At 45.3% G+C, this 13,816-nt stretch overlaps 1 protein-coding gene across 3 annotated transcripts in view; it reads right to left on the reverse strand.

Annotated features, from left to right (window-relative positions):
• NDUFAF5 (NADH:ubiquinone oxidoreductase complex assembly factor 5) overlaps window positions 1-13,816 on the reverse strand; it is a 97,106-nt gene that overhangs the window by 26,524 nt on the left and 56,766 nt on the right. For all 3 annotated transcript variants that reach the window (XM_063918538.1, XM_063918537.1, XM_063918536.1), the window contains exons 5-8: window positions 13,572-13,678; window positions 11,890-11,929; window positions 3,951-4,148; window positions 28-88 (exon numbers count right to left, since the gene is read on the reverse strand). In XM_063918538.1, coding sequence (XP_063774608.1) covers window positions 28-88; window positions 3,951-4,148; window positions 11,890-11,929; window positions 13,572-13,678 — 406 coding nt within the window. The remainder of the gene's footprint in view (window positions 1-27; window positions 89-3,950; window positions 4,149-11,889; window positions 11,930-13,571; window positions 13,679-13,816) is intronic.

A 13,816-nucleotide genomic window follows, 5' to 3' on the forward strand; every position in this document is an offset into this window, starting at 1 on the left:
AGTAAATATGATAAGTGGGGTACTTGCCTTGCAAATCTTTCATTAGTTCAAACATTCCGGGGTAGTGAACCTGAATCTCATCTGTATCCTGCACAGATAAGAGGAGTGTTATTACACATCAGGCAACACTAAGATAAAGACTAAGGGGGACATTTACTGAGCAGTGATAAGAGCAGAGAAGTGAGCCAGTGGAGAAGTTGCTCGTGGCAACCAATCAGCACTGAAGTAACATCTATAATTTGCATGCTATAAAATGATACAGAGCTGCTGATTGGTTGATGGGGCCACTTATCAACTGGCTCACTTCTCCGCTCTTATCACTGCTTAGTAAATGTCCCCCATAATTACGGATTTCGTTCATCTGCTCCATGTCAGACATTGGCACTGCAAATTCTTTATAAATTATGTAAGTTGCAAGTTAGGATGGGCAAAAGAGGGCACAGTGTCTGCGAGTAACATAACTTTAAAGGAGTGCTGTGAAATCCTAATGGGTCTTTAAAAAAAGTTACAGAGCAGTTACCATAGAATATTTCATGAACCAGATGTAGGTGAATCTACAGGGGTCAATACTAAAGCTACAAGATTTCTGATGGCACCAGTAAATATGGCTATAGGTCATACTTACCGTACCTTCAGACTCATTATTTTGTTCACAGCCCCGCAGGGCAGTGTACAAAAATGAGTGACTCTGGGGCGAGATTGTGTCACAAGGGTGGCGAGTTGGAGTATCGTTGCTCTGATACCAGTGCAACGTTAACTCACACCCTTTGCAGCTAATAGGATTGACTCCCATGGAGTTTTTTCCAAGGGGAGATTTTCCTGATCATCTTCACACACAGGTATATATATATATATATATATATATATATATTTTTTTTTTTTTAAACATTAAATTTTTATTGAAAAGTTTACACACAGAAATGGGGAACAGAAAAAAGAGATAAGGGAAACACAGGGGAAGTCCGGAATGGTTACCATATGCAAATACAAACAACGCACAGTCGGAGGAATATACAATTGGCTACATTAGGCGTACAGATACAAGAAAAGGAGAAAGCACTGAGAGAAGACATGGAGAGAAAATATCTGGTATCAAAGCATTCTCGTAGAGGTCAATCTTGGAAGGGCCAAGCACAGACATATCAATTGGAGAGCTGTAAACGGTTAGCCTACCTTCTCTACTTCTATAATCGGACCATCCTAACCATTTCAAGTGGATAGAGTTAGCCGAGGAGGAATATTTAGCCTCCGCTGTTTCAAAACTGAAATGTTTGTGAATCGTATTTTGGATGAACGCTAAGGTGGGGACATTCTCAGATTTCCACAATTGTGCTATAGGAGCTTTAGCGGCTATCAAGATATGCCCCAAGACGTAGCGATCACCTGCGGAGAGGCGATCTACGTACAAGTGAAATAGCGCTAGAGCTGGGTCCATGCTAGCCATATTTAAAACTTCTCTCCAAAGTGGTTGTATACGAGGGCGTGTGTGGTTCGTTTTATCGACAGTATCTAGGTCGACAATGTTTAGGTCGACCACCATAGGTCGACAGTCACTAGGTCGACATGGATGGAAGGTCGACGGGGTTTCTAGGTCGACATGTGCTACGTCGACAGGTCTAAAGGTCGACATAAGGATTTTTTTTTTTTTTGGTGTCGTTTTCTTCGTAAAGTGACCAGGATCCCAAATTAGTGCACCGCGTCCCCTCGCATGGTGCCTTCGCTCCGCTACCGCTTCACTCGGCACACTTTACCGCTCCAATCGTAGTCCACGTGGATCGTTAAGTATGAAAAAATCCACAAAAAAAAAAATGTGAAAAACTCATGTCGACCTTTAGACCTGTCGACCTAGCACATGTCGACCTAGAAACCCTGTCGACCTTCCATCCATGTCGACCTAGTGACTGTCGACCTATAGTGGTCGAACTAAACATTGTCGACCTAGACACTGTTGATCTTCAGACCGGATCCCACGAGGGCATGCCCAGAAGATATGAAAGATATCCCCCGTAGAGCCGCATTTCCTCCAACATGATTTAGATTGTGAAGGCCAGATTCTGTGCTGTCTTTCAGGGGTGAAGTAGGCCCTCTGTATAAGCTTGTAGAACATTTCGGAGTGGTTAACACATTTGGAGACTTTAAAACAAGATCTAAATATACTGTCCCAATCTGCATCAGTAAAGGACCTATTCAAATCTCTTTCCCATAAAGTCTGAGCTTTTAATTTTGTCTGACACACAGGCATATTTACAAAGCGACAACTTGCTTCTTGGCGGGTGTGAGCTCAAAATATAATGCAGCACTATAAATGCAAAGTCGGCGTTTTTGCACTTAATATTAGTTCCACTTTAAATCTTGAGCACAAACTCATCAATTTGTACATATACCTCACAATCTCTCACCAAGCCTCTTGCTTCTCTGGGCACAGCAATGAATATTATCTTTCAGGATGTCAATCTCTCAGGGCTGAAAAGAAATATGCCCACACTCGGGATAACCCATATTGTACATGGTACCAGCTACGTGGCAGGATTAATGCCATGTACAAAACAGAAAGACTTTTGCTATTGGCAATACCAATAATATACTGAATATATGTGTGTATGTAGCAAACAAAACCAAAAACATACTTTGATCAAAACATTTAAGCTTGAATCCCGTTTCAGGGGAGCCCAATTCTCTGCAGGTCCCTATCCTAGCATATATGCCCAGCACACCATGACAGTGTTGTTACATGGACTTACCTCCCAGTGCAGCGTGCCCAGTGCTATCTTGACTGCTTACAATCAAGGCTATAAAAGGCCTAGGGCCTAACTTAGAGTTGATCGCAGCAGCAAATTTGTTAGCAGTTGGGCAAAACCATGTGCACTGCAGGGGGGGCAGATATAACATGTGCAGAGAGAGTTACAGAGAGAGTGGGGTGTGTTCAAACTGAAATCTAAATTGCAGTGTAAAAATAAAGCAGCCAGTATTTACCCTGCACAGAAACAATATAACCCACCCAAATCTAACTCTCTCTGCAAATGTTATATCTGCCACACCTGCAGTGCACATGGGGGGTCATTCCGAGTTGATCGCACGCAGCAACTTTTTGCTGCTCATGCGATCAACTAGACACCGCCTATGGGGGAGTGTATTTTAGCATAGAAAGGCTGCGATCGCTTGTACAGCCCTGCTATGCTAAAAAAAGTTTTGTGTAAAACAAGACTAGCCCTAGACATACTTACCTGGTGCGATGATTTCAGCGAAGCAAGTCCCGGAATTGACGTCAGACATCCGCCCTCCAAACGCCTGGATGCGACTGCATTCGCCGAACCACTCCTGGAAAACGGTCAGTTGACTCCCCGGAACGCCTTCCTCCTGTCAATCTTCTTGCAGTCGCCGCTGCAACCGCTTTCTTCGTACGCAGCGTCGCTGCCCGGCAACATCGCGCCTGCACAATGCGGCCGCCGCGCCTGCGCAGTTCCGACCCGATCGCATGGCTGCGAAAAAGTGCAGTGTGCAATCAGGTCGGAATGACCCCCATGGTTTTGCCCAACTGCTAACAAATTTGCTGCTGTGATCAACTCTGAATTACACACCCTAGTTGGATTTGGGTCAAAAGCGATTCCTTGTATAGATGTTCCCGTCCGTATCTAGAAAGCGAGTACATTTAACCACAATGTAATGGTGTACCAGGTATATATGCTAGTGTAGGGACCTGCAGAGATTTGGGTCCCTTGACGACGGGCTTCAAGCTTAAATGTTTTAATCAAAATATGAACAGAATCCCCACGCTTTTATTTGCTACCTACACACTGACTCTATCAATGCTAGCTTGCAAAAACATAAGTGGATGGGGGAAGTAGGACGGGGGGCTTAACCTTCTGCATTACTGCCAGCCCACCCCTGCCCAAAGTCAGACACAACATAAAGATTTAACTGGTCTTATGTCATTTTCTTTTTATACTTACAATGGTTAACATGTTAAAGCCAGCCCTTCCCAACAAGTTTCCCAAGTCATTGACAGCAGTGAATGGAGACACGTGTGGCGAGAATCCTCCTTCCCTTTCTATCTCTGCCAGTTGCAAGGAGCAGCGGAGCTCGTACAGAGTTTCTCCACCAAACATGGCCCCAATGAAAACGCCATCTTCCTTCAGCACACGATAGATCTGACACACAAAATAAAACAAAAAAAATATTGTAGTTGTATTTATTTTCCCATGAGATTAAGCTTTATCCCAGTTCATAATAACTGCCTCTGATCCTGCATCAACCAGCCAGGACCATGTATCAGAGGCAGCTAAATATGAACAGCAGACACCTAACTACTGGAGGCAATCTGTATCATTTCTTCAATGGAAAGAGGACGTAAAAACGAAGGGGTTATTTAGAGTGGATCGCTCCTGCTATCCTCAGCGCAGTGTCCCGATTATCAGGAAACTGCGCATGCGCAAGGCCCGTTCTGCACAATACTGGCATTCGGGGGAGTGGGACGGGTGTGGCTGGCATTGCCGGAAACCGGGTCATGGCGCCCCTGTTTTTCAGGACTGCATAGCAAGACGCGGTTTCCTTGGCCTCGCCAGCCAGCCTGAGCAAACTGAGGCTTACTCAGCTGGTAGTCTGTGGGGAACATTGCGACCAATCGGTTGCGACGTTGAGCCCAGGCTACAAAGAGGTGTTTAATACTTTCTACTGCATTTGTATTACTATGGATCACATTTGCAAGCCAGCAGCTTTTCAAATGCAATCCATGCTGGATTAGGCCTTAATAAAATGTGTCTGACTTATTCCCATACTTAAACTAAACCGCATAACTCACTTTTTTTGTACCAGAAAGAAAAATAGGATTTTAATACCTACCGGTAAATCCTTTTCTCTTAGTCCGTAGAGGATGCTGGGGACTCCAAAAAGGACCATGCGGGGTATAGACGGGATCCGCAGGAGACATGGCCACTTTAAGACTTTAAATGGGTGTGAACTGGCTCCTCCCTCTATGCCCCTCCTCCAGACCTCAGTTAAAGGAACTGTGCCCAGGGACACGGACATTTCGAGGAAAAGGATTTTTGTTAACCAAGGGTGAGACACATACCAGCTCACACCACAACACACCGTACAACATGGCATTTAACTAAACCAGTTAACAGCATGAACCAAAAAATCAGCAACAATCAGCTGATTGAAACCAAAACACAACCTTTGTGTAACAAAAGCAATAACCATGAACAAGTACTGCAGATGGAGTCCGCACTGGGACGGGCGCCCAGCATCCTCTACGGACTAAGAGAAAAGGATTTACCGGTAGGTATTAAAATCCTATTTTCTCCTTCGTCCTAGAGGATGCTGGGGACTCCAAAAGGACCATGGGGTCTATACCAAAGCTCCAAAAGGGGCGGGAGAGTGTGGATGACTCTGCAGCACCGATTGAGCAAACCTGAAGTACTCATCAGCCAGGGTATCAAACTTGTAGAATTTTGCAAAAGTGTTTGAACCCGACCAAGTAGCTGCTCGGCAAAGTTGTAGCGCCGAGACTCCCCGGGCAGCCGCCCAAGATGAGCCCACCTTCCTGGTAGAATGGGCCTTCACTGATTTCGGTAACGGCAATCCAGCCGTAGAATGAGCATGCCAAATCACACTACAGATCCAGCGTGCAATAGTCTGCTTAGGACCAGGAGCCCCAATCTTGTTGGAAGCGTACAGGACAAACAGAGCCTCCGTTTTCCTAATACGAGCCGTTCTGGCAACATAAATTTTCAAAGCTCTGACCACATCGAGAAACTTTGTATCAGCCAAGGCTTCAGTAGCCACAGGTACCACAATAGGTTGGTTCATGTGAAACGAAGAAACCACCTTTGGTAAAAATTGATGACGAGTTCTCAACTCCGCTCTATCCTCGTGGGTAATCAAATAGGGGCTTTTGTGAGACAAAGCCGCCAATTCCGACACCCGCCTTGCGGACGCCAAGGCCAATAGCATGACCACTTTCCAAGTGAGAAATTTCAACTCAACCGTTTGTAAAGGTTCAAACCAATGTGACATAAGGAACTGTAACACTACGTTAAGGTCCCATGGTGCCACTGGGGGCACAAATGGAGGCTGGATGTGCAGCACGCCTTTTACAAAAGTCTGTACCTCCGGAAGCGAGGCCAATTCCCTTTGAAAGAAAATTGATAAGGCCGAAATCTGCACTTTAATGGAGCCTAACTTCAGGCCTGCATCCACATCTGCTTGTAAAATATGGAGAAATCTACCCAGCCGAAATTCTTCCGTTGGAGCCTTCTTGGATTCACACCAAGACACATATTTTTTCCAAATACGGTGGTAATGCTTCGCCGTTACCTCCTTCCTAGCTTTCAGTAGAGTGGGGATAACCGCACCGGGAATACCCTTACGCGCTAGGATTTCGTGTTCAACCGCCATGCCGTCAAACGCAACCGTGGTAAGTCTTGGAACACACACGGCCCCTGCTGTAACAGATCGTCTCTTAGAGGCAGAGGCCAGGGATCTTCTATGAGTAATTCCTGAAGATCCGGATACCAGGCCCTCTGTGGCCAATCTGGAACAACGAGTATCGCCTGAACCTTTGTTCTTCTTATGATCCGTATCACCTTTGGGATGAGTGGAAGTGGAGGGAACACATAGACCAACTGATACACCCACGGTGTCACCAGGGCGTCGACTGCTACTGCTTGAGGGTCCCTCGACCTGGAACAATATGTCTGAAGTTTCTTGTTGAGGCGAGACGCCATCATGTCTATTTGAGGAATTCCCCAACGACTTGTCACTTCTGCAAAGACCTCTAGATGAAGACCCCCCCTCTCCTGGATGGAGATCGTGTCTGCTGAGGAAGTCTGCTTCCCAGTTGCCCACGCCTGGAATGAAGACCGCTGACAGAGCGCTTGTCTGTTTTTCTGCCCAGCGAAGTACTTTTGTGGCCTCCGCCATCGCCGCTCTGCTCCTTGTTCCGCCTTGGCGGTTTATGTGCGCCACCGCTGTTATGTTGTCCGACTGAATCAGGACGGGCAGGCCACGAAGAAGATGTTCTGCTTGGAGAAGGCCGTTGTAGATGGCCCTTAATTCCAGAATGTTTATGTGCAGACAAGCCTCCTGGCTTGACCATTTTCCCTGGAAATTTTGTCCCTGTGTGACTGCTCCCCACCCTCGGAGACTTGCATCAGTGGTCACCAGGATCCAATCCTGGATCCCGAACCTGCGTCCCTCTAGAAATCCTGGCCCTGGGAGACAGGCTTATCTTCCGGTGCATGTGTAGGTGAGACCCACACCACTTGTCCAACAGGTCCCACTGAAAAACCCTGGCATGGAACCTGCCAAACAGGATGGCCTCGTAGGCCGCCACCATCTTCCCTCTGTATTTCCAGAGCTTTTTCCATTGGGAGAAAAATTCTCTGCAGTTCCGTGTCCATAACCATGCCCAAGAACGACAGCCATGTTGTCGGAATCAACTGTGACTTTGGCAAATTAAGGAGCCAACCATGTTGCTGCAGAACTGTCAGGGAGAGCGCAACATTTTTTAATAACTGCTCCTTTGATCTCGCCTTTATCAGGAGATCGTCCAAGTACGGGATAATTGTGACACCCTGCTTGCGCAGGAGCACCATCATTTCCGCCATTACCTTGGTGAAAATCCTCGGGGCCGTGGAAAGACCAAACGGCAACGTCTGAAATTGGTAATGACAATCCTGAACCGCAAACCTCAGGTAAGCCTGATGTGGAGGATATATGGGGACATGTAGGTAAGCATCCTTTATGTCGACTGACACCATAAAATCCCCCCCTTCCAGACTGGAAATCACTGCTCGGAGAGATTCCATCTTGAATTTGAATCTTTTCAAATACAGATTGAGGGATTTTAAATTCAGAATCGGTCTGACCGAGCCATCTGGCTTCGGGACCACGAACAGGCTTGAATAAAACCCCTCTCCTCGATGTGACGGGGGTACCGCGACAATGACTTGTTGTTGACACAGCTTTTGTATTGCAGCGCACACCACTTCCCTTTCCTGAAGAGAAGCTGGCAAGGCCGATTTGAAAGTTTGTGTCCTTGGGCCACAATTTCCAGCACCCAAGGATCCAGGCCTGAATGAGCCCAGACCCAACTGAAGAGTTGAAGACGCGCCCCCACCGGTGAGGACTCCCGCAGCGAAGCCCCAGCGTCATGCAGTGGACTTGGCAGAAGCCGGGGAGGACTTCTGCTCCTGGGAGCTTGCCACAGCCGGTGATCTTTTTCCCCTTCCCTTACCTCTAGCAGCAAGGAAGGAGGACCCTCGTCCTTTTTTGAATTTACTAGACCGAAAGGACTGCATCTGATACTAAGGCGTCTTCTTTTACTGTGGAGGGACAAAAGGTAAAAAAGATGACTTACCCACGGTAGCTGTAGATACCAGGTCCGCTAGGCCCTCACCAAACAAAACACCACCTTTATACGGCAGCGCCTCCATAGCCCTCTTAGAGTCAGCATCCCCATTCCATTGAGGAGTCCATAAAGCTCTCCTAGACAAGATTGCCATGGCATTGGCCCATCCCAAGAGGCCAATATCTCTCGCAGCCTCCCTTAGATAGACTGCAGCGTCCCTGATATGACCCAGGGTCAAAAGAACGCTATCCCTATCCAGGGTGTCCAAGTCAGATGATAAGTTATCTGCCCACTTCTCAATTGCACTACTCACCCATGCTGATGCCACTGCAGGTCTGAGCAGTGTACCCGTAGTGACATAAATAGATTTCAAAGTAGTTTCCTGCTTACGATCCGCAGGATCTTTTAGGGCCGCCGTGTCAGGGGACGGAAACGCCACCTTCTTGGACAGCCGTGCTAGAGCCTTGTCCACATTGGGGGTCGACTCCCACCTTTTCCTATCCTCGGGTATGCCATAATAATTCTCTTGGGAATCAGCAACTTTTTGTCAGGAACTTCCCAAGCCTTTTCAAAAAGAGTGTTCAGTTCATGAGAGGGAGGAAACATTACCGGAGCTTTCTTTCCCTTAAACATACAGACCCTTGTCTCAGGAACAGCAGGGTCTTCCGAGATATGCAACACTTCTTATATTGCCACAATCATGTACTGAATGCTCTCAGCCAGTCTAGGATTCAACCTGGCATCACCATAGTCGACACTGGAATCCGAATCCGTGTCGGTATCAGTGTCTGCCTGCGTTTGGGATAATGCATCTTCCATGGATTGTCTCCATGTTTGGTTCTGAGCCTCAGATTTATCCAATCTCTTATTTAATGAAGCCACATTTGCATTCAAGGCACCCAACATACTTACTCAATCAGCAATCTCCGGTGCCGACAGATTCACTCCCTCACACTGTTCTGTCTCTACTCCAGCCTCCTCCTGGGAAGAGCCTTCAGCCTCAGACATGTGGACACACTCGTACCGACACCACTATCACACTGGGTTATAGGGGACAGACCCACAATAAGGCCTATTAGAGAAACACAGATGGAGTTTGCCAGCTCACACCCAGTCTGAAAGCACACACTATATATATATATATATATATATATATATATATATATATATATATATATATATATATATATATATATATATATATATATATATATATATATATATATATATATATATATATATATATTGGACAAAGCGAATAAGATCGGAGCGATCACAGGTGGCAAATATTCTTAGCGGCTGTGTATTTTTTTACACTAAGAATATTTGCCACCTGTGGTCGCTCCGATCTTATTCGCTTTTTCCAATATTTATCTATCCTGCACACATACAAGTGCGGGCTTTATTTAAGATCTAGCAGACGCCCCATACACAAAAAAAAGGGGAGTGGCATACAGTGACTAGATTTTTTTGGGTAAACCTATAACCGACATACTGTGAAAAATTTAATTCTACTGTATTTTTTGGCACTGTTAGTTCACCCTATACACACACACACACACACACATATACATATATATATATATATATATATATATATATATATATAAATAAAATGCACCCGACCTGACAGCGCTTTTAATGATAACAATCAACACCAATTTTAGCACCCTGTTACTTGTCACAGAAGTGGAGGATGTCAGGGCCAGCGTCTCATGCAGCTTCACTGTGGAGATAAAATGGCGCTCATTAGAGCTGGGAGGACCAAGCCCCACCCCCGTAATGGCGCGCTTATGTCCCGCTATTTTTTTATACTGGCGGGAGTAGTATACAGCGTCTATGCACTGTGTGTACTTTTGCCAGGCTGATTTGAGGTCTTATTGCTGCCCAGGGCACCCCCCCCCGCCCTGCACCCAAGTAGTGCCATTGGTGTGTGGGAGCAATGGCGCGCAGCACGACCGCTGCGCGGTACCTCAGACTCTGATGTCTTCTGCCGCCTTCACTGAAGTCTTCTTTGCTTCGGTTACTCACCCGGCTTCTCTCTTCTGGCTCTGTGAGGGGGACGGCGGAGCGGCTCCGGGAACGAGCAGATAGGCTATACCAAGTGATCAGACCCTCTGGAGTTAATGGTGTCCAGTAGCCTAAGAAGCAGAGCCTTTAACTCACAGAAGTAGGTCTGCTTCTCTCCCCTCAGTCCCACGCAGCAGGGAGCCTGTTGCCAGCAGTGCTCCCTGAAAACAATAAACCTAACAGAAAGTCTTTTCTAGATAAACTCTTTAGAGCTCCACCTAGTGTGTGTCCAGTCTCTCTGGGCACAGAATCTAACTAAGGTCTGGAGGAGGTGCATAGAGGGAGGAGCCAGTTCACACCCATTTAAAGTCTTAAAGTGCCCATGTCTCCTGCGGATCCCGTCTATACCCCCATGGTCCTTTTGGAGTCCCCAGCATCCTCTAGGACGAAGGAGAAATAAATAAAATGAATATACAGTGGGGATTGAAAGTTTGGGTACCCCAGGCAAAATTTATTTTAATGTGCAAAAAGAAGCCAAGGAAAGATGGAAAAATTTCCAAAAGGCATCAAATTACAGATTAGATGTTCTTATAACATGTCAAAAAAAGTTTGATTTTAAAACAAAAAATGGCATCTGCAAAAGTTTGGGCACCCTGCAGAGTTAATACCTTGTAACTTTCAATCCCGACTGTAAATAAAACAAACAAATAATATTTATCTGTGGAGGAGATGTATAAAACCTTAGAAGCTGCGTTGCTACTGGCATCTGCTCCGTTTTGTCCCTCTTGAAGGTTTGATACATCTCCCCTTATATCTGTCTGTATACAGTATATCAGGGGCAAATGCAGAAGCAGGAAGCAATAGCGATGAGATGTATAAACATCTCGTTTGCCACAGTGGGGGAGTGACAACTCCCCCCTCCAGTGATCGCTGCCAGACCCCCACAACGCATCAGCACTAGTCTCTCCTCCCGGCCAGGAGGAGAGACACAGGTGAGATCTTGCACGAGTGAGATCTTGCATGTCTTGCGACATCTCATGTGCAGCCTGAGGCCTGGCAGTTGCCGCGGCCAGGGACAGAGCTGTTCTTGCTGTGGTGAATGGACAGCGACACCTGCAGCTGTCGAAATCGATGCACATCCGGAAACTTATTGCACACCCCTCGTATACTGTATACTACTGCTATTTTGGTCAGGATTTGAGCTGCTGGCTTGGGAAGGGGGGGGATCTGGGCAGCTGGAAATGCCCCTACAATTGCTTGTGTATGTGTATTTGTATATATATCATAATTTGAAGTAAATATAAAACGATTACCTGTATTACAACCAGATTTCATTCACATGTAATCTGCATTATACACACTCTGTCAGATATGACCTTTTATGTGATTCATAAAGTAAATTTTATAGCCTATTAGTAATTTAAATAATGAAGAAGTAATTACATGATGAAGTCCTTAATCATAATTAAAAATCCCAATAGCTGAAGTCTGATGACAGCTAAATAACAGACTACTCCAAAACGTCTCACCTCTTGAAATGCCCTAGGTAGATCATTCACCCAGTGTAAACTGAAACACATAACAAACAAACAACAGTATTAACAAAAACATATCTTTTAGTATAAGAAAAATAATAATTGCAGTAATGATGGTTGATTACAAGAACTACTGTCCTAGTACATTTCACAAACCAAAGAACAGATGCAGTGATTGCATTTTATTCCCAAGACAGATATTTTTTATCCTTATATTTAGAACCTAGCAACTATACTAAAGATCAGTGATGTTCAAACTTTTTTTTCTTTATAGCCAGGACCCAAATACATCAGTGTGGCAGTGTTTTGGGTTCTCAAGTGCTATTGATCTTTGACCCTGAATGTAAGTGGTTCCTAAAAGAATAGTTTGACAGTGGAGAAATCCCCTCCCATAAGACAAATGGATAGAGGTAGTCCACCGTAGGACAAATAGAGAGAGAGAGAGATAGTGTGAGTCCATCGTAGGACAAATGGTGTGATCTTACATGGAGCCCAAGCTTGGGCCTGATTCAGAGATGTACACATGTACACAATGTCTATTTTGTATGCAGTTGAGCAATTTTTTTGCACTGCTCATGCACATAAGTCACACTGCACATGTGCTGGAATGGTCTTGTGATGGTGGTCACAGTGAACATTTATTTGCAAAGTGACGGACAGTGAGGGACCATTTCAGGGAGGTAATGGGGCAGTGGCAACTCAAACAGGCGTGTCACAGTTTGCGACTGCGGTCTCATACGCTGTTACAATGGCTTTTGAATCTTACTTGCAGCTGCCATGTTGCGCGCCCATAAGTTTTCTCCGATGGTTGATGTTCTCCCGATGGTTGAGTCATTGTACCTAGGCAGTGGATCAGAGGCGCCAATTATGGGCGTCTCTACACATCTCCCTACAGCTGCGACATATGCATATTTCCGCAAAGCTGCTGCGTACAAATCTGCAGTTAAGAATGTATTGGTGTACATCGCTGCAGCAGGCCCTTGGTTTCCTGACCCACAGGCTGTGCACCAGATAACAGGCAAGGTGGGATTTTTTTTTTTTTTTTTTAAAGCAACAGTCATTTGCAAGGCAAAAAATGACTGTTGCTTTAAAAAAACGTCCGAGTTTGGCCGGCATCCCACACTTCCAGCAAACTCGGACGCCATTTCATCCCACCTACAGTTTGAGTTTCATGAATGCAGTGCAATAATTTGCAGTAAAAGGCAGAAGCTGAAAAGTGGGAATGATACGGAGAACAGGAATTTCAGAGAAGGTTTACTAAACACAGTACTGAGAGAGAAGCAGCAGCTATACCCAGGAAGCCCTATGATAATATATATTTCCTATTAAGCAAGGAAAAAAAGTGCTGTGTAAACTGTGCCTAACCTATCCATTGAAATTGTCTAATAATTAAACTCCATTGTACTAAACAAAAGCTTGGACAACAGCATATTTGCCTAGTAACCCCCTGGTAAACTGTAATGTCCATAAATGTTTCTTCGTCTTATTTGAATTCTGCTCTCTGAAGAGCTGCTCCGCTGAGTTTAAAGAGTGGAAAAGTGGCTCTTAGAAACCGTGCATGTGGGGCCACAAATGGTGTACTACACAAGGAAAAACCACCTGACTGTAGCGTTGCTCATATATGGTGCAGAAATCAGGTGCAAAACTTTTCAATGACAGATACTGAAACCTCATACCTTAAGCTGCTGACAACAAGGTCAAATATGTTATCTTGAAAAGGCAGAAATTCCTCATCAGCGATCACATTTACTGTCGGAATTTCAGAAACTGCAGCAGTGTTTTTCTAAAGAACCAGAAAAATAAGAGGTCTATTGAGAAAATCTATGTAGGGCTCAATGTGGACCCGTCACCTACATACAGCGGACGGCACTAGGTGGAACCTATATCCAGCCTATCAATGGATTAGGTCAGGGGTTCCCAA

The sequence above is a fragment of the Pseudophryne corroboree genome, chromosome 4 (genome assembly GCF_028390025.1).
Source record: "Pseudophryne corroboree isolate aPseCor3 chromosome 4, aPseCor3.hap2, whole genome shotgun sequence".
NCBI classification, from domain to species: domain Eukaryota; kingdom Metazoa; phylum Chordata; class Amphibia; order Anura; family Myobatrachidae; genus Pseudophryne; species Pseudophryne corroboree.